The sequence below is a fragment of the Alternaria ventricosa genome, assembly GCF_023758065.1.
Source record: "Alternaria ventricosa strain BMP 2768 chromosome Unknown scaffold_2, whole genome shotgun sequence".
NCBI lineage: Eukaryota > Fungi > Ascomycota > Dothideomycetes > Pleosporales > Pleosporaceae > Alternaria > Alternaria ventricosa.
In genome coordinates this window covers 2,226,816-2,249,129 of record NW_026055682.1, presented here as the reverse complement: position 1 = coordinate 2,249,129, position 22,314 = coordinate 2,226,816, and the positions used below count along the sequence as shown (strand labels likewise).

At 52.9% G+C, this 22,314-nt stretch overlaps 10 protein-coding genes across 10 annotated transcripts; 5 read left to right on the top strand and 5 right to left on the bottom strand.

Moving 5' to 3' along the window:
- Positions 1-855: 855 nt before the first annotated feature.
- J4E93_001747 (uncharacterized protein) lies at positions 856-2,604 on the top strand (the record flags this gene model as incomplete). Its single annotated transcript, XM_049339697.1, has 2 exons — positions 856-979; positions 1,034-2,604. 2 exons carry the CDS (start codon positions 856-858, stop codon positions 2,602-2,604), a joined length of 1,695 nt encoding a protein of 564 aa, XP_049203654.1.
- A 120-nt stretch (positions 2,605-2,724) lies between these two features.
- Positions 2,725-3,719, bottom strand: J4E93_001746 (uncharacterized protein; the record flags this gene model as incomplete). Its single annotated transcript, XM_049339696.1, has 2 exons — positions 2,725-3,566; positions 3,623-3,719. 2 exons carry the CDS (start codon positions 3,717-3,719, stop codon positions 2,725-2,727), a joined length of 939 nt encoding a protein of 312 aa, XP_049203653.1.
- Positions 3,720-7,597: 3,878 nt separating this feature from the next.
- J4E93_001745 (uncharacterized protein) lies at positions 7,598-9,046 on the top strand (the record flags this gene model as incomplete). The annotated part of the gene is made up of 3 exons (XM_049339695.1): positions 7,598-7,615; positions 7,664-8,782; positions 8,837-9,046. 3 exons carry the CDS (start codon positions 7,598-7,600, stop codon positions 9,044-9,046), a joined length of 1,347 nt encoding a protein of 448 aa, XP_049203652.1.
- Positions 9,047-9,652: 606 nt separating this feature from the next.
- On the top strand, positions 9,653-10,810 carry J4E93_001744 (uncharacterized protein; the record flags this gene model as incomplete). Its single annotated transcript, XM_049339694.1, has 3 exons — positions 9,653-9,787; positions 9,838-10,300; positions 10,350-10,810. 3 exons carry the CDS (start codon positions 9,653-9,655, stop codon positions 10,808-10,810), a joined length of 1,059 nt encoding a protein of 352 aa, XP_049203651.1.
- A 515-nt stretch (positions 10,811-11,325) lies between these two features.
- On the top strand, positions 11,326-12,741 carry J4E93_001743 (uncharacterized protein; the record flags this gene model as incomplete). Its single annotated transcript, XM_049339693.1, has 3 exons — positions 11,326-11,331; positions 11,519-11,837; positions 11,885-12,741. The coding sequence occupies 3 exons, from the start codon at positions 11,326-11,328 to the stop codon at positions 12,739-12,741; spliced, it is 1,182 nt and encodes a 393-aa protein (XP_049203650.1).
- A 151-nt stretch (positions 12,742-12,892) lies between these two features.
- Positions 12,893-14,557, bottom strand: J4E93_001742 (uncharacterized protein; the record flags this gene model as incomplete). The annotated part of the gene is made up of 4 exons (XM_049339692.1): positions 12,893-13,185; positions 13,264-13,504; positions 13,566-14,286; positions 14,340-14,557. The coding sequence occupies 4 exons, from the start codon at positions 14,555-14,557 to the stop codon at positions 12,893-12,895; spliced, it is 1,473 nt and encodes a 490-aa protein (XP_049203649.1).
- A 725-nt stretch (positions 14,558-15,282) lies between these two features.
- On the top strand, positions 15,283-16,254 carry J4E93_001741 (uncharacterized protein; the record flags this gene model as incomplete). The annotated part of the gene is made up of 1 exon (XM_049339691.1): positions 15,283-16,254. The coding sequence occupies one exon, from the start codon at positions 15,283-15,285 to the stop codon at positions 16,252-16,254; it is 972 nt and encodes a 323-aa protein (XP_049203648.1).
- A 38-nt stretch (positions 16,255-16,292) lies between these two features.
- Positions 16,293-17,330, bottom strand: J4E93_001740 (uncharacterized protein; the record flags this gene model as incomplete). The annotated part of the gene is made up of 1 exon (XM_049339690.1): positions 16,293-17,330. One exon carries the CDS (start codon positions 17,328-17,330, stop codon positions 16,293-16,295), a length of 1,038 nt encoding a protein of 345 aa, XP_049203647.1.
- A 1,504-nt stretch (positions 17,331-18,834) lies between these two features.
- Positions 18,835-19,788, bottom strand: J4E93_001739 (uncharacterized protein; the record flags this gene model as incomplete). The annotated part of the gene is made up of 2 exons (XM_049339689.1): positions 18,835-19,478; positions 19,770-19,788. The coding sequence occupies 2 exons, from the start codon at positions 19,786-19,788 to the stop codon at positions 18,835-18,837; spliced, it is 663 nt and encodes a 220-aa protein (XP_049203646.1).
- Positions 19,789-20,053: 265 nt separating this feature from the next.
- On the bottom strand, positions 20,054-21,923 carry J4E93_001738 (uncharacterized protein; the record flags this gene model as incomplete). Its single annotated transcript, XM_049339688.1, has 2 exons — positions 20,054-20,994; positions 21,044-21,923. 2 exons carry the CDS (start codon positions 21,921-21,923, stop codon positions 20,054-20,056), a joined length of 1,821 nt encoding a protein of 606 aa, XP_049203645.1.
- Between the last annotated feature and the right edge of the window lie 391 nt (positions 21,924-22,314).

The following is a 22,314-nucleotide window of genomic DNA, read 5'->3' as shown; positions in this document are numbered from 1 at the left end:
CTGTACTAGTAGAACTGTCTTTTTTTGTTTTGCGATTTAATCTCTTTCCAGCAAGCATGGTGTTTATCGGGCATTCGCATAGGGCTGGATTGAAGGATGATGGAAGGAGGACTTGGTGGTAGGGTTGGCAGTCTCCGTACGTCATGATGGAGTAATATCGGGGTTGAGTGTCTAATGGATTGAATGAACTGGAGAGATGGGTGAGCTAATGCATAAACCTCGCGTTTTCTGTTTCTGAGATTCCCATCTTTTCGTCTTTCGTCACGTCACGTCAAGTCTCTTGTCTGTCCGTTTCTTTCCCCGAATGTAGTGATCATTCTCTTATCAAAGTTCTCTATAAAGTAATTTCATTTGCACGTGTCATCGGCAGACAGATTTGTCTCCAATGGATCGTGGTTCTTTCTAGTTATGAAGAGCTCAGTGTATCCACAATAGGCCGGCTATCTGCACACGTCAGTACTCGCGATGGACTGAGCAAGTCACGTGCACATTGGCACAAATCGAAGCCCTGGGGTGAGTGCTTCTGGAGTACATGTTTCTCTATGAACTAGAAACGAGGAACTCGATTGCTCTTTGGAAGACGCCTCTTAGCTTCTTCAAGCTTGCGCGACCCTGTTGTTCCGTATTTGACGCGCTGCTCGCGCGCTCTATTGCGCGCCAAGCATTGCTCCTTCCTCTTCTGTTGCGTCGCTAGGTCTCATCTTTTCGCGCCAAGTTTTGCCTCGTCCGTCCCTTCACCTCGTACAGCACTCTCTCAGTCACCTCGCCACCCAGCTACACGCCGGAGTGAGTGTGTTTGTCTCTCTTTATCGTCCTTCGCGACACTGGTCACGCGGCCGGGAGTGAGAGTACGCGATGCCAGGGCTTACCACAGACACCGCCGACGGCGGTGCTGTACCTCAATCACCCGCTGCAACTGAAGCAGTCTTAGCGGGTCCAGAGGTCGACGGCAGCGGACGTTCCGTCACAATTCACGAAGGTATTATGACATCCTCCTACTTCGGTTTATCACCTGTAGACTGATCCATTCCAGACGGCAGAGTCTCCATCACAAGATCCTTCTTCCCTCAACTCTCGCTTGCCATAGATGACCAACCTCCTCGACCTATTCGCCCAAGGCACAGCACCAGTCTAAATCAAGAGATCAAGCAATGTCACGACTACATTGAGTGGCTCGAGAAAAGTTTCGAGGGTCTGGAGAGAAGGGCAGTGAGCAGTGAGATGAGACGAGCGGAAGATAATCTGAGGGCCATTGCTCAGTTGGATGCTGCGCGAAAAGAGTTCGACGAGAAGCTGACCGCTATGGTCACTGAGGAGGTCGCGATTGTCAAGCAAGACATCAGTATCAGGAGGAGGGAGGTCGAAGTAAGGATCGCCACTCTGAAGAAGCGCAAGGATCATCTCGCAGCTTCCGAGGCAAGACTAGCGCAAGACGAAGCGAAGTCAAAGACTTACCAGGATCTCTGCAGTGCTGTTCTGGATGTGGCGAGCAGAATCGACAAAGCAGAACGTGGTAGGCAGAATTTGACAGCTCGCAAGAACACGCCACAATCAGCTTTCAACAAATGGGAACAGCAGTTCTGTCAGCCCATTAACAAGCTTGCGAACCTCATCCGGGAGACAGACGATGAGCGAAAGGAGCATGAACGCGAGTTCTCTGAGCAGCGCATGGCGACACAGACACAGCAGACACAAGCTGCCGAGCTTCTTTCTCAGATACGACATGAGCAGATAATACTAGAGGATGAGAAACAACACTTCCTCGTCGAGAAACGAGAGTGGCGCTCAATGAAAGGCGGGGAGTTGACCGGAGCGGAGATGAAAAGGGCTATGGAAGTCTACCTTGAGGAACGGATTGAGCAGATCAAACCCATGCTGCTCGAAGAAGCAAGACTGAGCAATTGGACACTGCAGCAACAAGAAAACAAAGCTCGTGAAACTATGGCCATCGCAGAGGCAAAGACTCAAGGTCAACTGTTAGGCCATCGTATCGGCTACCGAAAGGGCTATGCTGAGGGACAGGAACAAGAAGAAGACCAGTCCTACAGCATTGGACGCAAGGATGCTGAGCGCGAACATGTGGCCAGAGTGCTCGAAGCAAAACGCGAGTCATACGACGAGGGTCGTGAAGCAGGCTTGGTAGAGAGCCATGAAGGCCACACCATAAGCTACCAGAAAGGTCGGGATGCGGGTCATTCTCAGGGCCACCAGAAGGGACACGCCAAAGGCTATGCCGAAGGACGTGCCGAGGGACGGCAACTTGGCGATGAGGCTGGGCGCGCCACATTTTACCAGGAAGGGTACGGCGATGGCGAGGACAAAGGCCTGGCTGTAGGAGAGCGACTCGGTTATGCTGCTGGATGGTCCGAAGGATACGACGTTGGCCATGCTAGAGGAAAAGCCGATGAGCGTCAAGCGAATTCGAAGTCTCAAAAGGATGAGGAGTCCCGTCTCAAACTGGAGTTCGACCGAGGAGTGGAAACGGCTGAGCGCGAGTTCACACCGAGGCTTACTAAAGAGTACGATGCAGGAAAGTCCAGGGGCTACAACAAGGGTTGGGATGCGGGCTGGATCGCAGCCAAGGACTATTTCAATCGTCGCTGACAATGTACGTGGACATCCAGGTCTTTCGTACTTTGCGATGCCTTGTCACGAACACTGGCTATTGCAATAAGTACGGAAATGTAGTACTCACTTAGTAGGTAGATAGCATCACGACTTTAATTAAAGTTTCGAAGCCCTAAGCTTCGTACTGTCAACTCTCCTCCCCTCATCATCCTGCTCCTTGACTCTCAAATCCGGAAACTCCGCAGGCATAATCCTCCTCGGCCTACTCCCCTCCACCAAATTATACTTCTCAAAATCACTAACCCCCTTCATCCGCAAGAAATCCTCATCAAGCAATAACTCTCCATTCACCTCTTCCACAGGCGCCTTGATCATCTGCAACACCGCATCAGAGAAAACATTGGCAGTCCTAAGATCTTTGGCATCTTCCTGGGCCATATTCTGCGTCGCAGCACTCTGCACCGCCGTCGCAGGCCAAATGCTTGTAACCGCCATCTCGCTCTTCCCCTCGCGCTGGAAATCCGTGGCTAGCCCCTTTGTCAGAACAGACATACCCACCTTGCCCATCGCATACGCGGTCTTCCCGCGGAAGAAGCGCGAGTAGATCGGCGGACTAACAACGATAATCCTGCCCCTCCACGCCCCATCGCGCTGTTCAAAGTGCGGAAGACAGGCTTGTATGACGCCATACAGCCCCTCGACGTTCACGCGCTGCATGAGCTGGAACCGCTTCATCGGGGTCTTGGCCACGCTTGCCCACCAAATCGCGCCGCTATTATACACAAGTACGTCCAGACGGCCGTACTTGGCTATTGTCTCGGCGACCATGCGCTCTATACTGGTATAGTCTCGTGTATCAACGCTTATGGCCGTGGCTTCGCCGCCTGACTCATGGATCTCGCGGGTCACGGTGGAGATGGTGGACGCCGGCGAGTTTGGGTCGGGTGGGAAAGGAGAGCATTTCGAGGCGTCGGAGGTGGATTTTGCGGCTACGACGACTGCGTTGTTGTTAGTGCTGTGACTCTTGGACGGAGGAGGTGGTTGCTATGTGCACCTGCGTAGCTGTCTTTTGCTAGGTCGATGGCGATTTGCCGACCGATGCCTCGTGAAGCGCCGACGACGAGTGCGACTTGTTTGTTGGACGTTGGCATGGTGGAGAGAGTGTATCGTCTTGTGTTGAAGGTCACGTCGCGCCGGGAGAGTTGTTGCTTGCTGCTAACAGCAAAAGGCGCCTACGGAAGGCATGCAGACATGACATTGCAATCAGCATTCAATCTATAACCTCGGTCAATGCATATTGCGCTGCATCTGCGGTACGCATAAGCTGCGCGGCGAGAATCCGGGGTATCCGCATCATTCGCGGTCTGAAAGGCGGAGGTGTGGTTGCGATTAGTGATAAAGTCCGGCCATGCTAGACCTCGGCAGCCAAGACACCTGGGCAGTGCGCCGATCCAACGACGACGCGCATAAGACAGGGCCAGCATCTTTACAAGTACGGCCTTGATTTCTCATCTCGTACGTTTGGACGTAGTGCGAATATGGCAGGCAAAATTACGTGCTATCTAGATTGCGGTGCGTACTTACTGTCTTCTTGATCGACATCACATGCTAATTATGGACTAGTATCTCCATACTCATACTACGCTTTACTGCACCTGGAGAAGAACAAGCCGACTCTCGAAGCGCACAATGTAGAGATCGAGTTAGTACCCGTTGTTTCATTACCTAAAGCTCGAGACGAATTCCTTTCTCTGAAACCCTACCAACGAGACTGCGCTCTCGCCGAGAGCAAGTATGATCACTGACTTCATACAGTATAGTGCCCGTCTTTTTAGGGGGTATCAATGTCGGCAGCGGTAACACTCCCTCATCCCCTCCCATATGGAGTGCCTGGAAATCCGGTACTCGCTATGCCAAAACAGTCCTGACACTGCAGCGCAGGCAACAAGCCGCCGTGGACCCTGCCAGCAAAGGCGAACTACAGCCAGTATGATGGCGCGCGAGCGAAACACCACTTTGGCGTTCCCAATCTGCAGACACCATCTTTCTTTCCGATCCTCTCATTGCTACCACAGCGGGCGTTATGCTACGTGAAAGAAGCACATGGGGTGAGCTTCGTCGCTATCTTCCATGACATCTACCATGCAATGTGGGAAAACGGCAAGGATGTCAGTAAGCCGGAGATACTTGCGGAAGTTCTAAACCAGCGTCTAAAGGAAGACGAAGCCCGGGAAGTCATGGCGAAAGCAAACAGCCCGCCATACAAGCAGCAGCTGAACGATAATACCAAGGAAGCCCTCGATCGGGGTGCCTTTGGCTGCCCATGGTTCCTTGTGCGTAACTCGAAAGGGGAAGAAGAGCCATTCTTTGGCAGTGATAGGTACGTGCTCTCTCATCTGTGTCCCCGGCCCTGCCTTTTGCTTAGCATGCTCGTGTGTTCCGTTGTGGGTCGACGAGGTTGGACCTTTACTAGTACATTCATGTTCGGTAAGGCGCCCGCTACGGGGGAGGTGCCGTAACGGATACAGGATGAGCTGCGAACGGTTGAAACATGGCGAACGAACACTCGAGAGCTGTGGGGCGCGCTAACGGGTATTCCATATAGGTTCCATTACATGTGGGAGTACTTGGGATTGCCGTGGAAGGATGTTCAGCTGTTGCCGCCGGCTGATGCAAAAGCGAAGATCTGACCGAGAGGATTTCGGGAGGCTGATAGGTATCCCAGTGCGTGGGGGATTGTTTGGAAATGGCGCGGGGGTGAAAGGCGGATTACGCAGTACGTGCGTCTAGACAATCCTGCGCGTCAGTGCAAATGTCTTCCAACATGTCAGACTTTTCACCTCTTGCTCAATTTCTCAGACTTGTGTCTCTGCTCGAACGTTTCAACCGTCCCGCACAACCCTACAGATCGTACCTTCAACCATCATGTCCTCGCACGCGACATGCACGATGCACAGTCGCCGTTTCGTATCACTCACGGCGAAGCGTGGTAGTGTAGCCACCGGAGACGGGTACAAGCTTCCCCAGACATATGCAATCATATGCAAGATTAAGTCTCCGCGACCTGTCAAGGCAGCATCATGCGCCACCGGAAAGGATTTACCGTACACGCGATGCGCATGCCTGACCAGATCCACGCTATTGCGGTCGGGCACCGGTACCAGGCGGTCGCTGGACTGCGGCCTTCCGGTGGCGTGGGGATTCCAAGCGAGCTCGGAGGTGGATCGTTGTATGCGTGGGTGATTACTAGCCACATTAGTGAGTATATCGAAGCATGTGCAGTGTCTAGCCGGTATTGAGTCGGTATTGATAGGAAAGACTTACAGGCTTCCCCGCCTTCACCAGCGACAAGCCGACACCGGGAATTTCAGCAGATTTGGCCTTTCCCTCGTCGTGGGAATGGATTGTTGCGATGTCCGGAGTACTCCAAGGCTGATTGCGAAGCGCATGTGTGACGTGAGCGTCATGATCGACGACACATGTAGTACACGCGAGGCTCCTGCCAACCCAGCGAACATCGTCGCATCAGATTGCATACGTACCTGCGTTTCTGCACGCCATGACATCTCAGCTGGTCTGCTACTGGTGCGCCAGACACAATGGCTTGTTGCCAAGCCATGCCATGCAGATAACCGTTCGCTTCTGCACGCCGGCCAAACAAGACGATGTAGAACTTTTTTCGCCAGCTCAGCTAGCACTAAACGAGCAATCTTTCTTCAGCTCGACGCTTGACAGCTCGTCGTTATAGGTCTGCCAACCGCCATGCGAGGGGAGTGTAGACCGACACAGCCGTCAGGCAAATGGTATTTGCCTTCTTTGAGCTAGCCACGTTGAACATCACGGAGTAGCGGGATGGCAGTGCTGTTGCTTGATGAGAGTTATGCTTGCTTCTGACAATCTTTTCGCATCCCAATGAGTCTGCACGAATGGAGTGCGGTCTAGCCTATACGGACAACCCGTTACCCTTCCGCGCGGATTCCGGAAGACTTTGCTGATTGAAAGAAATGGCGGGTCTACCCGAAAGCTTAGGCCTCTAACTCCGCGTACCATAGTGTAGCAAGACATGGGTGTGGCCTATTTCAAACGTGAGTCTCATCGCTTCAGTCAAGGTTCTAAGGCTGTCTTGGACTATAATTGTGCGGATCGTCCCTCACCTCTACATACCCAACATATGTGATTGGGCCTGTTTCATCATTTGGCTTCGGCTTCATCCTTACACTTTGTCTTGTTGGTGTACGATCCGGATCGTCAGTTCACCGTGTGCGTTATCCATCCCCGCTGTCCACAAGACTCGTTCCACCACCCAGAGAGCGCCGATAGAGACCTTAGTGTGTTTGCGTGTGTCCATACGATCATTGCCTCCATCTTTGGGCTCCTCCTGGTCCCTTTGATCTCGTGGCACATTCTGGTGAGGCTACCTCTCTTCACGTAACCGCTCTGGCCTAGCGTACTGATGATGTGTATCGATTAGGTACCTTGCGTGGGCTCACTGTTGCATCATATAGATAGCAGGGCCAGCCTCGTCTCCTCCACTTTTGTGGCCGACCATTCACAATACCAAGTCTGGAAATTGCAAGATTTAGCGTTGTTGTCTACCTACCTTGGCAGAGCTTTGTACTCGCTCGAACTCCGCATCCCCACCGCCTAATCTCGTGAAGCGGTCAGGTCCGTTGAGCGAATGATAGAGTGTCACTCCTGTGAATACTGAACGTGCCCGTGTGCCTCGACATCTCGACAGCACCCCGCAATCTTCAGTCACGCCCACTTCACAGCGGTGGTATCCCGCCCGTTTTGGCCTCGCGTAATCGCGCATTCACGCCGACTTGCAATACTATTGTAAGGTTAGCGTCTCTTGGGGTACCCATAAGAGGCGGATGCCGCGAGAGCAGTCATGGCTCTCGCTCAAGAATTCCCCCAGGATTGCAAGTATCTTCTTCCTCAATCTCTTGCTCAGCTTCAGCCCCGCCTAGTCTACGTCCCGGAACCTACCTCAGCGGATCAATTTCGCGACTTCCCTGACTATACTGGAATGCCGGATTCAATGATGGTAAGTGACGCCTATGCTATCGCGGCACCGAAACTGACAACTGTGAAGGCAAGTCACTATGTGCAGACCCAGCCGTATGCACTGCAGAGGGTCGAGCAGGGGGACACCAAGTCGACAGGCGCAGCACCTGCCACGCCGAGCTCCGACAACCTCGCGTACTCATCTGGCCAGCACTGGAGCGGAGTCCCTACACCCCCGTTCGACTGGCACCATGCTATCCAACAGACGCAGCCTTACGTCGTACCAATTTCGGACCCGCAATTCCGCCGGAATCAGGTCCTGACATACAACCCTACGCCCATCACACAGAACAGTATCGCGAAGAGCTTTAGCGACCCAATACCCTGGCCGTCCTCGGAACTCCATGGGCTGCCTCGTGGGATGACCGCCAACAGCTCTGTCCTGGACAAGAGCATATCACTGTCGCCAAAGAGTTACCGCAGCGATGACTTCGAGAACACGTACAGTCCAGGGTCTGTGCTAGACCAATCTTCGCCATGCGGAAATTGGAGCGTACCTTCAGCGACTACCACCAACGCCGCCATCCTTTCACCCCCCTGCAGGTCTTTCCTTGTACACGACGCAGATGGCGACACTGGATACTCAGGACTCCCGAGAATGGACGAGGACACGGCCAAAGTCACAGTGCCATCCGGATATCATAACCGAAGGGACCAAATACCAATCACCACTTACGGAGATGAACACAATTCCGGATCCGAGTATTCGCGATCTCAAACTAGTAGCGCTGGCCATTCTCCGTGGTACGGTGAGAACTTCGCGTATAACACCTCCAATCTAGCGTTTAGGACCCGCGACGTTGTGCGCTCCAGTCACCCGAACAGTAGCACGAGCATATCGTCGACGGACGAAGTTCATATAGCGCACTATCCTGTGACGCCCTGGAATACTTCATGCCCGGATGGCGGTCTCCAGAGCCGTATCCAGGATAGGTTCCAGGTACCGCGCAGTGCTGGTGCCCAAGCCCAGCGAGAACACAACGATCAGCTACTCATCGATGGAAAGAAGAGAGGAGAGACATACAAGGAGATCAAGTCGAAGATGGTCGGTGAGAAGCCTGCAGAGTCTACTCTGAGGGGCCGCTACCGATCCTTGACCAAGGCGAGAAAGGATCGCGTCCGGAAGCCCGTCTGGACAATGATCGATGTAAGCTGACCGTTGGGACTTTACTTCCGTCATAGTAGACTGACACGTCGACAGCTACAGCTCCTGAATGAGACCGTTCAGCAAGAGTTTGATCGCATCGAGAGCAACCTCCAGAACCCGTACTCGCTAAGCTTTGAGCAAAAGATCCTCAAAGTCGCTTGGAAGAAGGTCGCAGAGTTCATCGCCGACAACGGCGGATCGTATCATTTCGGCAACGCGACGTGCAAGAGGAAATGGTTGGAGCGCAACCACGGTCGCAAGTGATCGGAGATATACATGGGCATGTCGAGCGACGGCTTCGACACACCCTCATCCTCCAGTAAACTTGACTGGTGTCAAGTACTGGTCATTTTGAAGGTACAAACTGCGACCACTGGAACGTTCCCCGACTGCACAGCGTTACTGTTGCTGTTGAGGCACCGAGGGATGCTGTAGGGGCACCTGTCTTCTGCAAATGCGCAGAAGATTGTCGCATGGCAGCATCTTTGTTCTGTTACTTCCGGAGTCGTACTCCCTGTCTGTACTACCTTGTTCCATTGTTATGTTGATGGTAATGTTGGCGAATATGTTCGTCTTAGCAGCATCTTGGGGGCGTAAGAAGCCTCCATGGCCTAGATGGGGAAGCTGCAAAGCATGGCGGTGGCATGACGTCGTTTCGGGAGGTCTTTTGAGCGGGTTCTTGACAATATAATATCCCTTGAATTGAATGTGGCACGTCGTAGCAGATCCTGTGTGACAAACGTGATGACGATAGTGAAGGAGATGTTCTGAGGTGTGAAAACAATTCTAGGCTTTGGCGCTAGCTCGCGGTGGAAGCTCGAACGGTTGAACTGCCCACGCACCCCACCTGTCATCGATACGCGACAACGAATGAAGATGATTCTCGGGCTATCTGAAGCTCTTCCGAGCATCACGAAGCGCAAGTTTGAGGCTGCAAAGGCATCGTCGGATCTGCTGTTCTCGCCCACGGAGCTAGCCATCATCCGCTCATCTGCAGGCATTCCCGTGAGTATGCCGACCCTGCCACCACCACCACCAGGCTCACACGCCAGCAGTTCCAATTACGATACTGCCCGTCGCTCGCCAAGAAGCCCATTCCGAAGCTCCAGAATGCGACGCCCAAACAGAAGATCGACCCGTTCGAGAACCCCCCAGCCGCCCTCCACCTGGCTGACATACCAGCCGCCAACCCAACCCACTTCCTCGTCCTCAACAAGTACCCCATAATATCCGAGCACTTCATCCTGGCGACAAAACCCAACAAGAAGCAAATACACGTGCTCGAACAGGACGATCTGGAGGCGACCTACGCCGTCTTGAAGGCATGGCAGGCAGACTCGGGCGGCGACGAGAAGCGTCTTCTGGCCTTCTTCAACTCCGGCGACCACAGCGGCGCCTCTCAGCCCCACCGACACTTGCAGTTCCTACCCGTAGAAGGAATGCGCGATAGCAACAATGCTAGCGACTGGGGCCTGCTCATAGATCTGATCTTGACGAGCCCGGCAGCCAAGGCAACTGGTAGGCGTCTGACAACTCTGCGCTTTGCCGTAGCTAACATGCATCCAAGAACAACATCCCGCATTTCTGCAACACCCTTCTCTGCCGTTTACGCACTTTGCCTACCCCTTCGACTCTGAGCCATCAGGTACCCAGTTACTCGATGTCTATAACCGTCTGTACGACGCCGCGAAAGCCGCAGTCGACGCCTTCATCTCTGCGAACCCGAACGACTTCGCTCTGCACCCGACTGACGACGGCGATCTACCCATGAGCTATAACCTTGCCATGACGACAGCAGGCATGGTCATTCTGCCTAGACGCGCCGAGGGCACGATGCTTCACCGCGATGACGGCAGCGAGATCGGCTTCGTCGCTCTGAACGGTACAACGTTAGGAGGCACGATGATGGTCAAACATCAAGACGAGTGGAACATGCTACGCCACGAGTCAGGGCTGCTGGATCGCATCCTGGGTGCGATTGGCATTCCGAAACCTCCTTCATCCAAAGTGGGCTCATCCAACATATGACCGGACCTAGGTAGGACCCACGTGGAGCATCGCTAGCCAAGCTGGTCGAGTACGATTGCGAACGAGCGAGTCCTTGCATCCTTCCCCAAATCCACACCAAAAAGATCACAAGCAAATGTATATGTGGACGAGTGATACCATGGCCACTTTACGAGACGCGAATGTCTAAGACGTGACGCGCACGCGACAACGAGCATGTGCCGCATCCGCATATCTCACGAGTCATGATAACCACCTAACGCAGCCAAACACGAAGAAGTCTTGAGGATTTGGGCACGATCGTGCAACGTCTAGTAAACAGACAACATCGAAGATTTCAGTATGTAATAGGTTGTGTCGATGACCTCGGTTTGTATTTTGTAGAAAGCCCGGGTAAGTCATCTGGTGTTGAACGGCACGTGAACTGGCGCGGTCATGAGACCACTCCTCACCAAAACAAAAAGGTACTCATGATGCATCAAATGCGAACACGAACTTCAGCTGAGCAAACTGCGGCGAGGTGATACATTGCCAGAATGACTGTCCGGCTGGTGAGTTCTTGTAGCGCAAGGTTTGAATATGCATCCCACCGTCACCTTTCACACTCCGCATTCATTGTATATTCCATAGCCTAGCATCATGAAAGAAGAAGCAGAAAAAGCCGTAGAGACAGTACGTTACGTTATAGTCACCGCATGCATAAACGAGGTGCTGATAGAAGTTGCCTAGGCCAAAGGGTTACTCCAAGACTTTGTAGTCGTGGTTTCTCTTGTGCGGACCTTGACGGACTCTTTCGGTTCTGCCAGTGATCTATACCGCAAGCTCAAGCGTAGATCTGGGAAGAAAGCTAGCGACGACGAGGAAGATGAGTACCACATTCAGGGGCCATGGCATAGGCGTCGTCGAGACTCCATGTTTGGCTCAGAGAAGAGGAAAGGCGACTACAGTGACAGCGAAGAAGAGCTCATATGCACCTCTTCCTCCCAGATCCGAGCCGAGTACGAACGTGGGTATCGGAAGCTGGGCGAGCCGTTTGCGCGTGGCGATGGTATGTTCTCATTCAAGTCCACACTACCAGGTACTAATGTCGACCAGTTACAACGCATACCCAGCTGCAGTCTCAGATCATAAAGCTTCAGCAGACAGTCATCAATATCCAACAGGATCTGCTACTAAGCACGTATATGGCGCCGTCATCTTCGCATTCGCACCTTGTACGTCTGATTCAGACGGCTCGTACAGCGCGTGCAGCTTCCATCGCTTCGTTGAACATGCAGTACGAACGCATGCTGCCACCACTCCCATCACCGCTATTACCTCGACAACCCGACGCACCTTTACGAGTTCCTGGCGCATTTCCACTACCAGACCATCCGCGACCACCGTCAAGACCACTGCGGCACAAGAAGCGCATGGACAGCAGCTCCAGCTCCTCGTGCGAGTCAAAAGAGGTCTTGATCAAACCGATACCAATCGTGAAGCCCAAACCAAAGCCCATGCCTATGCCTCCACCCCCTCCCCCACCTCAACCTCAGCCCCAGCCCCCATCTTCACGCTACAGCACGAGGCTCTTTTGTATCTACGCCAAAGACCTCCAACACAACCCCCGTCTCCACCTCGCCGACGCCTACCGACCCACCGGCGACCACAAGTGTCCCTTCTGCCGCACGCACGTCCCCGTCCAACCCGGAAAAGCCTGGGAGCTCGTCGTCGATGGCTACAAGAAGAAAGACGAACACGGTCATTGCACTACGGCACCGCGAACTTTTCGCATCAAGAACCGCTTTATTGTCAAGAGCCATAGAGAAGGTGGGGGCTTTGCATGTGTGCTTTGCGCGAGGTTCAGGAAGTCGGATACCGTGTGTAAGGGTATCGAGGCGTTGATGGATCATCTTTGGGGGGAGCATGCGAGTGAGGAGTTGGAGAGGGATGCGGATATTGTGGAGGTGTAGAGGGGTGTTTGATGTTTTGTTCGGTGCTCTAATGATTGGCGTTGATGATACCCCCGTTCGTAATTATCTGCTGCGTTGAACTTTCATTTGATACTTTTGCAATATAATCATGGATGCTATATGAACAGCTCGATCAGACTCAAAAGCCTACTCAATACGCGTAGAAAACGTTGACACCATCCCTCTTCAGCCGCCGGTTCGTCACCTGGAGCCACGCCCTCAGCGCCCAGGCCGATGCAATACACGCCCCGGCAAACGCCGCATTGCTACTCATCGCAATTACATACTTCGGTCCGTCGCTCGCGGGATACAGGTAAGGCGTGTAGATGAAGCTAGCCATGGAAACCACATTGACGATGGACAGTGACACAGCCTTCTTCTCCGTGGTTTGGCCCAGTGTCCCTGACACCCAGCCCAAAATCACTGAGTTGACCGAATAAACACCTGAAACATGCAATGTTAGCAGGATTTCTCACAGTAGAAGTGTCAAGAAAGACGGGGATAATAGAGGGAACGACGAACCGGAAGCGAAGAGGAAGCAAGAGATGTAGCGCGCGGCGGTGTTGAGCGTGATAGCACTGATAGCGAATCCAACGACTGCGATTCCCATCATGACAGTGATGTGCCATGTTCTATCGTTGAACTTGCCAGACGAGATGCCGATGCATATGCCGACGACACCGGCGACGAGCGACGGCGGAGCAGTCAAGACCAACGTGATGGTTGTACTGAAACCCAGAGACCGGACTACAGTAGGGAAGAACTGTGTTTTGTTAGTAGCTGTAACACGAGAGTTATCCGAAGAATGGCTGATTGCGACATACCTGATTGAAAGACGTAGCGCTCAAATGCATATTCTGCATAAATACCAGAAGATAAAGTCTTGGGTCGCGCAGAGCTTGCATGAAACCCGCTTTGACTCCTTTGCTTGGCTCAAGTCCAACGGTGTCCCGCTGGATACGATCGTGCGCCAATTGACGTTGTTCAGGTGTGAGCCACTTTGTTGTCAGCGGCTCATCCGGTAGTAAGAATACACAGACGATAGACACGCCGACTGTGACGATGCCTTCGATTATGAAAAGCCACTGCCATCCGTGCATTCCATGCTTGTCGTCCAGCGTCGCGAAAGTAGCCGCGGCGATGAGTCCAGCGAAAGAGACGGCGAAGATGTTTCCGGCATACAGGATAGATACTCTTGTGGCGATTTCCTTGCGCGTGTAGAACATGCTCAGGATGTATAGAGCGCCTGGGTAGAACGGGGCTTCGACGAATCCGAGGAAGAAACGCACCAGCACCAGTCCAGTGTAGTTTTTGACCAGAGCTGTGAGAGCTGCTACGCAGCCCCAGATGGAGCAGCACAGAGCCATGTAGAGCGAAGGCCGCACTTTCTTGGACGACATGAGCATGTTACTGGGTATCTGCGCAAAGAGATAGCCAACGTAAAGAATGGATATGCAGGTGTTGTATTGGTTTCCGACAAGACCGAGGTCGTCTTCGAGATCGTTGAGGCGCGCGTTTGCTATCGCATTCTGGTCGAGCTTGTTGCTGGGTAGCACAAGTGTTAGCAATGTGAAGATCGAAGGGGTTTTGTGACGTACAGAAAGTACATGCAAAAGAGCGCTGGCATCACTCGCATGTCCAGCTTGCGTACCAGGGCGATCTCTGCTGGATCTGTCTTGGCAATCGCACCAGTGTAGTCGGCGCCATCGAGCGCAGCTTGCGCCTTGAGGTCTTTTTCGGATGTTGCGACATCGTCGATTTGCAGTGGTACATTCTTCTCGGTATCTTCGTAACGGTCGGTGTTTGCGTTGGCCATGTTTGGCAATCTTCAGAAGCGCAGGATTGATGACTCGGTCATGTGCAGGATTCTGAAGTATCCTGGAGAACAGCACGAAAAGCCCACACTCCTAAGAGAAGCGCCTTCTATATACCCCAGCTGGACGAACGTTCCCCAGAAAGTCCATGAGCAAGCTTGACCCCGGACTTTCCCCAGACCCCAACTTCTTCGTTGCGGCGCGGAGAAAACATGGGGAACATGACAATGTCCAGAGCATCCCGCGGCGTCCGCTACGAGTCAAGTTAAAGACTAGGTAATTGGCCATGAGAGCTGTCGGCTTGTCCAGGGTGGAGAGCGGCTTGCGGTTGGAAGACGCTAGCGCGGACAAAGACATGTCCGGTACGCCTCAGCGGCACATCGGCTCATGCCAGTGGCACTACGTCGGAACATTGCAAGTCCCCGTTACTCGCATGACTCCATCGAGGCTCCAAAGAGCAAACCGGAGCGATTCATCATGGCGTTTTGGCGGACTCTCTCAAGTCCGCCTGCCAGACATGCGCTCGAGACCTAGCACAAAGTCGTATGCTGCAGTGAGATCGTCCAACGTTTGCCGCTCGGCATTTCCATGTAATGGATGGGCGAATTACATATAACGCAAGCTTTCGATCCAAGATTCAGCATCATCCAACGCAAATCAAACTCGTCCACTCTCCTACAATCAACTCTTACCCCCCATTCAATTCCCAACACTTACTCTCAACACAATGGGTTCCATGCCTGAGGTCAAGCAAGCTCCCCAGATCGACCTCGCGGGTCTCGTCCCTGCGCCGGTTACTCCATTCAACAAGGATGGCTCGGTCGACTACGCAGCCATCCAGCGCCTTGGCTCCTGGCTCGGCAGTATCCCAGGCGTGAAGGGTCTGGTCGTGCTGGGACACGCTGGCGAGGGCACTTTCCTCACCCAGGAAGAGCAGGTAGAAGTTATCAAGGCCTTTGTCAAATCTGTGGACAACAAGATCCCCATCATTGCTGGTATCACCACAGAGGGCACTGAGGTGGCTGCGCTCGAAGCTCAACGCGCCAAGGCTGCTGGTGCGCAAGCGGGTCTCCTGTACCCCAGCCATGGCTGGCTACGCTTCGGATACCAGCCGGGAGCGCCACAGGACAGATACAAGACTGTGTACGAGAAGTCCGGACTTCCTCTCATCCTGTTCCAATATCCCGACAACACCAAAGCTACCTACAACCTGGACACGCTACTTGAGATTGCCGCACAGCCCGGTGTCATCGCTATGAAGAACGGCGTCCGCAACATGCGCCGTTGGGACGTCGAGATTCCCATCATCAAGAAGCAAAACCCCGACCTTACTATCCTCACATGTCATGATGAGTACTTGCTACACACATGCTTCGACGTCGACGGCATGCTTGTTGGGTACGGCAACATCGCGCCCGAACCGCTGCTCGAGATGATTGAAGCCGGCAAGGCGAGAGACTACCCTCGTGCGAGAGCTGTTCATGACAGATTGCTCCCAGTCACCAGGAACGTTTACCATCGTGGCTCGCATATGGAGGGGACTGTTGCACTCAAACATGGTCTGGTGGCGAGGGGTATCTTGGAGCACGCGACAGTGCGAAGTGGACTTTTGCCATTACAAGACGGCGCAGAGCAGGAGATTCATGCTGCATTCAAGTCAGCCTCGCTGGGCAAGGTCACACCGCCGAAATCGGGTTGATTGTATGTAATTGGTATTATTAGTATTCCTCTTGACGCTCAATGAAAGCTTTGTTCATGATAAAGTGGATTTTCAGTCATCGCAGGGTCGTTGCCGAACCAGTAATTGATGTCTTCGCCGTTGAAGAGATGCATGATCTCTTCGTTGGGTAAGGGGTTGTCTGAATATTGCTGTGCAATACCAAGAAAGTTCCCTGCTCCCGCAAGATAGTCGAAGGTTAGGCTGTTGGCATTTTGCATATCGGCAGGTTGTGCGTTGGCGTTAGATAGGGTTGACTCTGTCGCTTGGGTTGTGAAGCTTGCGGAATATGGTACTGCATGGGGCTGATCGGTGAGTCTCTGGAGCTGTCCTGTTGGCGTCACTGTGCCTGTCGCTGGATTGTGTCTTGGGGCCACGTGATTTCCCGAACGATTCGCTGTTACTTGTCTCTGAGCTTGCCAGTTATCCATGCCAATGGAGGGGTCGCGAGCAGCATGAGTTGCCGGCCGCGAGCTGTCCCTAGACGTGTTCGCAAGGTCGCGGCTACATGGCTTATCGAGTCGTGTGACAAGGTTTTGGATAGCGACTATGCATGCGTCTGGCCAACTCGTACCCCTCAACGCCAGGTGCTTGAGAATCTGAATGCTTCGGTCTGAGAGCCTGAATGCGATGTCGCGCGTAACCTGTCCGTCCGCAGCAGCAGACAGGATAATAAACGTACTCATCCATACTGCCCAGGTAAACGATGGCCAAAGCAGAGGAGTTCTTTCGTATCCATGTTGACCGGGTGAGCCATCGAACGCCCCGAAACCCCGGAGGGCTTTGTGTAGTGTGTTGATTATGGATCGAGAGGCTGATATGCAGCGTTGCAGCGCAGCGTTGTATGCAGCGTTCTTCTTAGACGTTGCTAACACAGAACGATGGAGAGCAAGCACTGACTCGAAGCGAAGGACGATGAGTGTGACTTGATGTGCTTTGGATATGGTTTGCGTCTGCTCGTCATTAGACAAGTGTTCATCGACCATATTCCACCACTTAGTATGTTCTGCCTCCACTTCCAGGGCTTGATCGACATCGTCGGCGCTACCATGCAGCATAGATTGGTGTCGCGTTTGCATGATGGATCCACGGATGTCGGCATGGCGAGCTAGAAAGTCCAACAAATCTAGTCGGTCATCACGGGTGCGATCTTGAGGTGAGTTAGCCGAGAATCCTTGAAACCCAATCTGCTACAAACATACCAGCTTCCCCAGGCTCCCGTAGGTGTCGCTCTGTGTGTGGGTAGCAGACATTTGCCTCGTCTGACCTAATGCCGAGCGGCGTACCAAGCCGGATGCAAATATATCTATCGATGCATATTACAGACCAGAAAAGCCGCTTCCTTAGCTCTGCTTCTTTGCTTGGAACTGATAACTGTAACGGACAGCGATGCAGACTCAACTGGAAGGCCATTCGAACGGCCAAACCTTCCAGACGCGACGCCGCGTTGTACCTGTGCATCGTGATTAAGAACAATTGTACGCTAACAAGAGCCTGCAAAGAGAGGATCGAGCTCTCTTCAGTCAGCACCAACTGGACGCTCCGGATGGCGTCGTTGACGGAATGAAATACGAGTGTTGTAGGCACTAGCTTGTGTGTAAGATTCATTTGTCGCCGGTCGTGAATGGAGATTGACATGATGGAGCGAAGTATGATGTGTTGGAGTTCGTTTGCTGTAGATTGAGATGCGATGCGAACGCCTCTTGACACGATTTGACGAAAATAATCCAGTAAAGAGGGCGCATGCAGGAACGGAAAGGCAGGATGCCAATGGTCGAAGTAAGACTGACTCCATTCGAGAAGGTCATCAAATGCGATAGCTGATGTGACGCTCTCTGGTTCAAGCGGGCGTACCTCGTCTGTTTTCCAAAGCCATCTTGAAGCACTCTTTGCAGCACCTGCGGGTAGCTGATCATCTTCTCCGGGTGCAGCATCACTCTCTGGGGTATCGACATGACGTACGGATGCCTGATTCGCGGCGATGTTTCCTGCGCTGGATGGAGGCCTGAGGTTGCTGCCGGGGCTGGTGCCGAATGTACTGCGACTGTGATCCTGAGGGCTTGTTCCTTCATTCCCGAATTCCCGAAGCTGCTGGCCCATTGTCTGAAGAAATGCTCTACGTTTCCTTACCGCCCCGACATCGGGCACCGCTGTGTTGGATTCCGACTCATCATGAGGAGCCTGTCGCTTGTTGGACCTCGCATTGGCTTCGGCCATCATCTATCCGACGAAGCACTACACATGAGACTTGGATATCAAGCTTTAGTCGTACTGCAATCGATACCGCCGTGGCGACGGTCATACACTGCAGTTGTGGGTGGCTGATGGAGATAGAAGAGGCTGGAGGTGGTTGAGCTGACAGACGCGACGAAGATGACGCTTGACAAGCTATGACGGGAACCCTGGCAGCCTCATGGGGTTAGTGCCACGCGAGTCAGTTTCTCGGCTTGAAATTCGCGTTCCAAAGTCACTGTCAATGTGTGCTTTGCTTGTTACATGCTGTTTACATAATACGTTTCAACATGGAGAAGTACACGTAGGACCCCAAAGATTTGTACAACCTCAAAAATATTTACGCCATTGTTCTGTGGTTGGAGGACGCGAGTCAAGCAACGTGCCCACCGAGGGTGCAACAGGCTCTGATCTGCCATCGCCTGTCGAATACGCTTCGTTTCCTAAATCTCCTCTCGGCGACATAGCTAGCATATCTTGGCCTTGATGAAGAGGACCTGGCGCGGGTTCTGGAACACCGAGTACATCTGGTGCCAACTGCCACGTAGCTTGCGCCAACTGAGACTGCTGCGCAAATGGGAGGTTTGATCCGTCTACAACTGATGACCGCACATCCTCGTAGTGTGCCACCACAGGACTCGACTCCATGACCCACGGTTCCGTCTGCGCAGGGCTCTCCTGAGATGCGTGACTGCTGCCTGCTTCAATGCCTTTTCTTATAAGATCTTGTCTTCTTGACCACCAAGACAGACGTTCCTCGTCCGTGTTGAGAGGAAGGCTCTTCCATTCTTCTATCCTGCTCGACTTGGCCTGCTTCTGCACATTCTCTGCTAGTACACGGCGATCTGTGTCAGAGAGACGTTGCATCTCAATCGGTACCTGAGAATTGTAGATCGTGGAAAGGAGCTCCAACACGACAATCTCGGTCTCGAGCAATCGCTGTTCGACGAAGGATATATAACCCGATGGAATGCCTCTATTACAACCTTAGCTTCGCTTCCAAGAAACCACTCTCTTCACACCTTTTGTTAAGCGGCGGATACCGACATGAAGTCCCTGCCGATACACATTGCGAGCAAATCGGTAATTCGCGATCGCACTGTAGTCTGTTAGTTGATGCGTTGCGATGCTGGTTGATGGCGAAGACCTTTGACTTCTTGTTGCGACAGGACTCACATGCAATCGGATGGAAGGCACCAGATTCGTTCTAGATCGTATGAGAAGGCTGCCAAGCTTGAAGATCTGGGGTACTTGGGACTACTCACCATTGCATCGGCGCTGCATGGGCACCGCTGGCGGAAGGCGGTTCTTTCTTCGTGCGCTGCCGGACTTGTCTTTGTCCTAGCGTGATGCCCCGCTTATTGTTCGGAGCTGCATTTGCGGGGATGACAACTCAGACGAAGCTACCTCGCAACAATGCGAAGTTTCCAAAGAGTTGTCTCGAGAGCAGGAAAAACAATTTAGTATTGAATGATTACGAAATAAACTCTATCAAACCCATCATTCCATGCCCCAAACCACCAATACAACTAACCCAAGTATCACCACCTCACCCCTTCAAATACTTCGCCCCACTCCTCGTACTCCCCTTCACAACCCTTCCTGGCGACTTCGACCTCCGCTCCTTCGCCATCTGAATCACATGCTCGTCATCAAGAACAACCTCCTTCCCTGCCTTCGCTTTACGCGCCGCTTTACCTGCTGCAGCCGCTTTGCTCATCTTCTTCGTAACAGCTGTGGTTTTGGTGGTCTTTTTGGTAGGCTTGGCCTTGGTGGATGTGACAACGGTGGTGAGTTCCTGGACATCTTTTGCGAGGTCGTCGTCAGAAAGCTCGTCGGAGTCGTCAGATTCATCGGGTTGGAAGTGGACGGCTTTACCTGGAGACTTCTGCGTCTTGGTTCTGCTGCTTTTCCGTGAGGAAGAGACGATGGATTTGGAACGCTTGGTCTCGGGGGTGTAGTTTTGTTCGCTGAGACTGCGTTTACGCTTGGGCTGTTTTCTGGTGGCAGTCTTGGGGGTAGCGACGTTGGTCTGACCTGGGGTAGGCTGCGTCTTGGGAGGTGAAGCCTGGGTAGGCTTTGTTTGACGATCATTTGGCCTTTTCGGAATGACTACCTGTGGATGCATACTAGTCTTATCCGGCGATGCAGGACTGGGAGCTGCAGTACTGACACCGCTTTGGCGTCTCGGGCTACGCTCGAGGGATGTCGCGCGCTCTCGATTGAGCTTCCTAGCGACAGGTGAAGTGGTTTGTGGGGTTCGTGTAGGTATTTTCAGGTTCGCCTGCTTTGCTGCGTCGAGAGCTTCTTCTGCCTTACGGACCTTTTCACGCGCTATGCGAGCTGCTGACTGTGCCGCACGAGCTTTGTCTCCTATAGCATACTCATCCTCGTCTTCTAGGCGTGGCTGATCAATACTGCGGCCAATAGCACCGGTACGAGACTTGACAGGTGTCGTGTTGACAGCATCGCGGATCGTTGTAGGATCTACTAGGTTGATGTTAGCGAGATCCATCCAAAAGAAAACTACACTGCTCACCTTGAGTTCCTGCAGAGAATTTGTCCAGGAAGACTCGTGGCGCATATTTATAGTTGCCGGCGCGCACTTTATCATCATTTTGGTTCAATTCTTCCACAACCTCTTCCAGGCTTCCAGGAGTTCCCAAATTGCTGATCTCCTCTTGAACTTCGGCACTGGGTATCGGAAGCTTGAAGCGTGATCCGGACTCGTATACCGGGAGGTTCTTGTACTGCTCCAATTCAGGGCGATCAAAAGGTATGTTGGTCTCGACAATCTTGCCCTCTGCCTTCATCTTCTTGCCAGACTCGGAAAGATCAAAGTCAATCTTGAGACTCTCCCAATGCGCCATCTGGAAGGTCTCTGGAAACGGCAGCGAGGCTGGATAGTTCTTGTGCCACCTTTCAGGTTCGTTGTTCGGGCCACCGTACTTGAACCGTTCCTCGCGCCGTGCCTTTGTTTCTGCTGCAGGCACTTGTTTGAGGGGCATGGCCTGAGGTTCGTCCGGTGTATCGCCTCTTCGATAAAGAGCTTGCGTTGCAGAAGGCGTATCGGATTCTGATGCCTCCTCTATGATCATCGACGTAGGAGAATCCCCGCCTAGCGAAGACGATGAATCTTCTCGCGCAACCTCTTCCTCATATTCGAGCCGCGCTTGACGAATCATAGCTTGCGCGCGCTCATACAGCTGGTCGTCGAAGTTGCGCTCTTGCGGAGGAAGTCGCTGGAGGAGATCCTCGTGGATCCCCTCAACGTGATTCATGTAAGTGCTATCAGTGTCATCGCCTCCTTCGTTATCCAGGTAGCGGATCGCTTGAGCTAATCGTCTGTCGTTGATCTCTCGCTGTGTCGGCTCCTCCTCGCTAACTGGAGGGACGTTTTCCAAAGCTGAGATATCCATGTGATCTGGGGATAGGGCTATCTCAAGGTTGCGATTTGCAGACGCCAAATACTACTGGAAGCGCCTGTCTTGGTCTGTGACAATGTTTGTTCACTTGAGCGCATTAGCAGATGACGATTCATTCATGCACGTAGCAAACATACCAAGACGTCTATGCTTCAGACGACTCTCGAACCTGACCAAGCGAAAAACCGATACGTCTCTTGCCATGATGCCGGACGGCATTTGAGTGTGCAGTAGTCTGTAGGCGTCTTTGTCATGATGGCCGGGTACTGGACAAAGGCCATCTGAAGCAAACAGCTGCGGTGCCTGCCGCTTGCGGCAATCCTACATGAGATTGTTTGACTATCATACTGACATGTCTTCTTTGTGCGTGTCACAACTTCCAGAC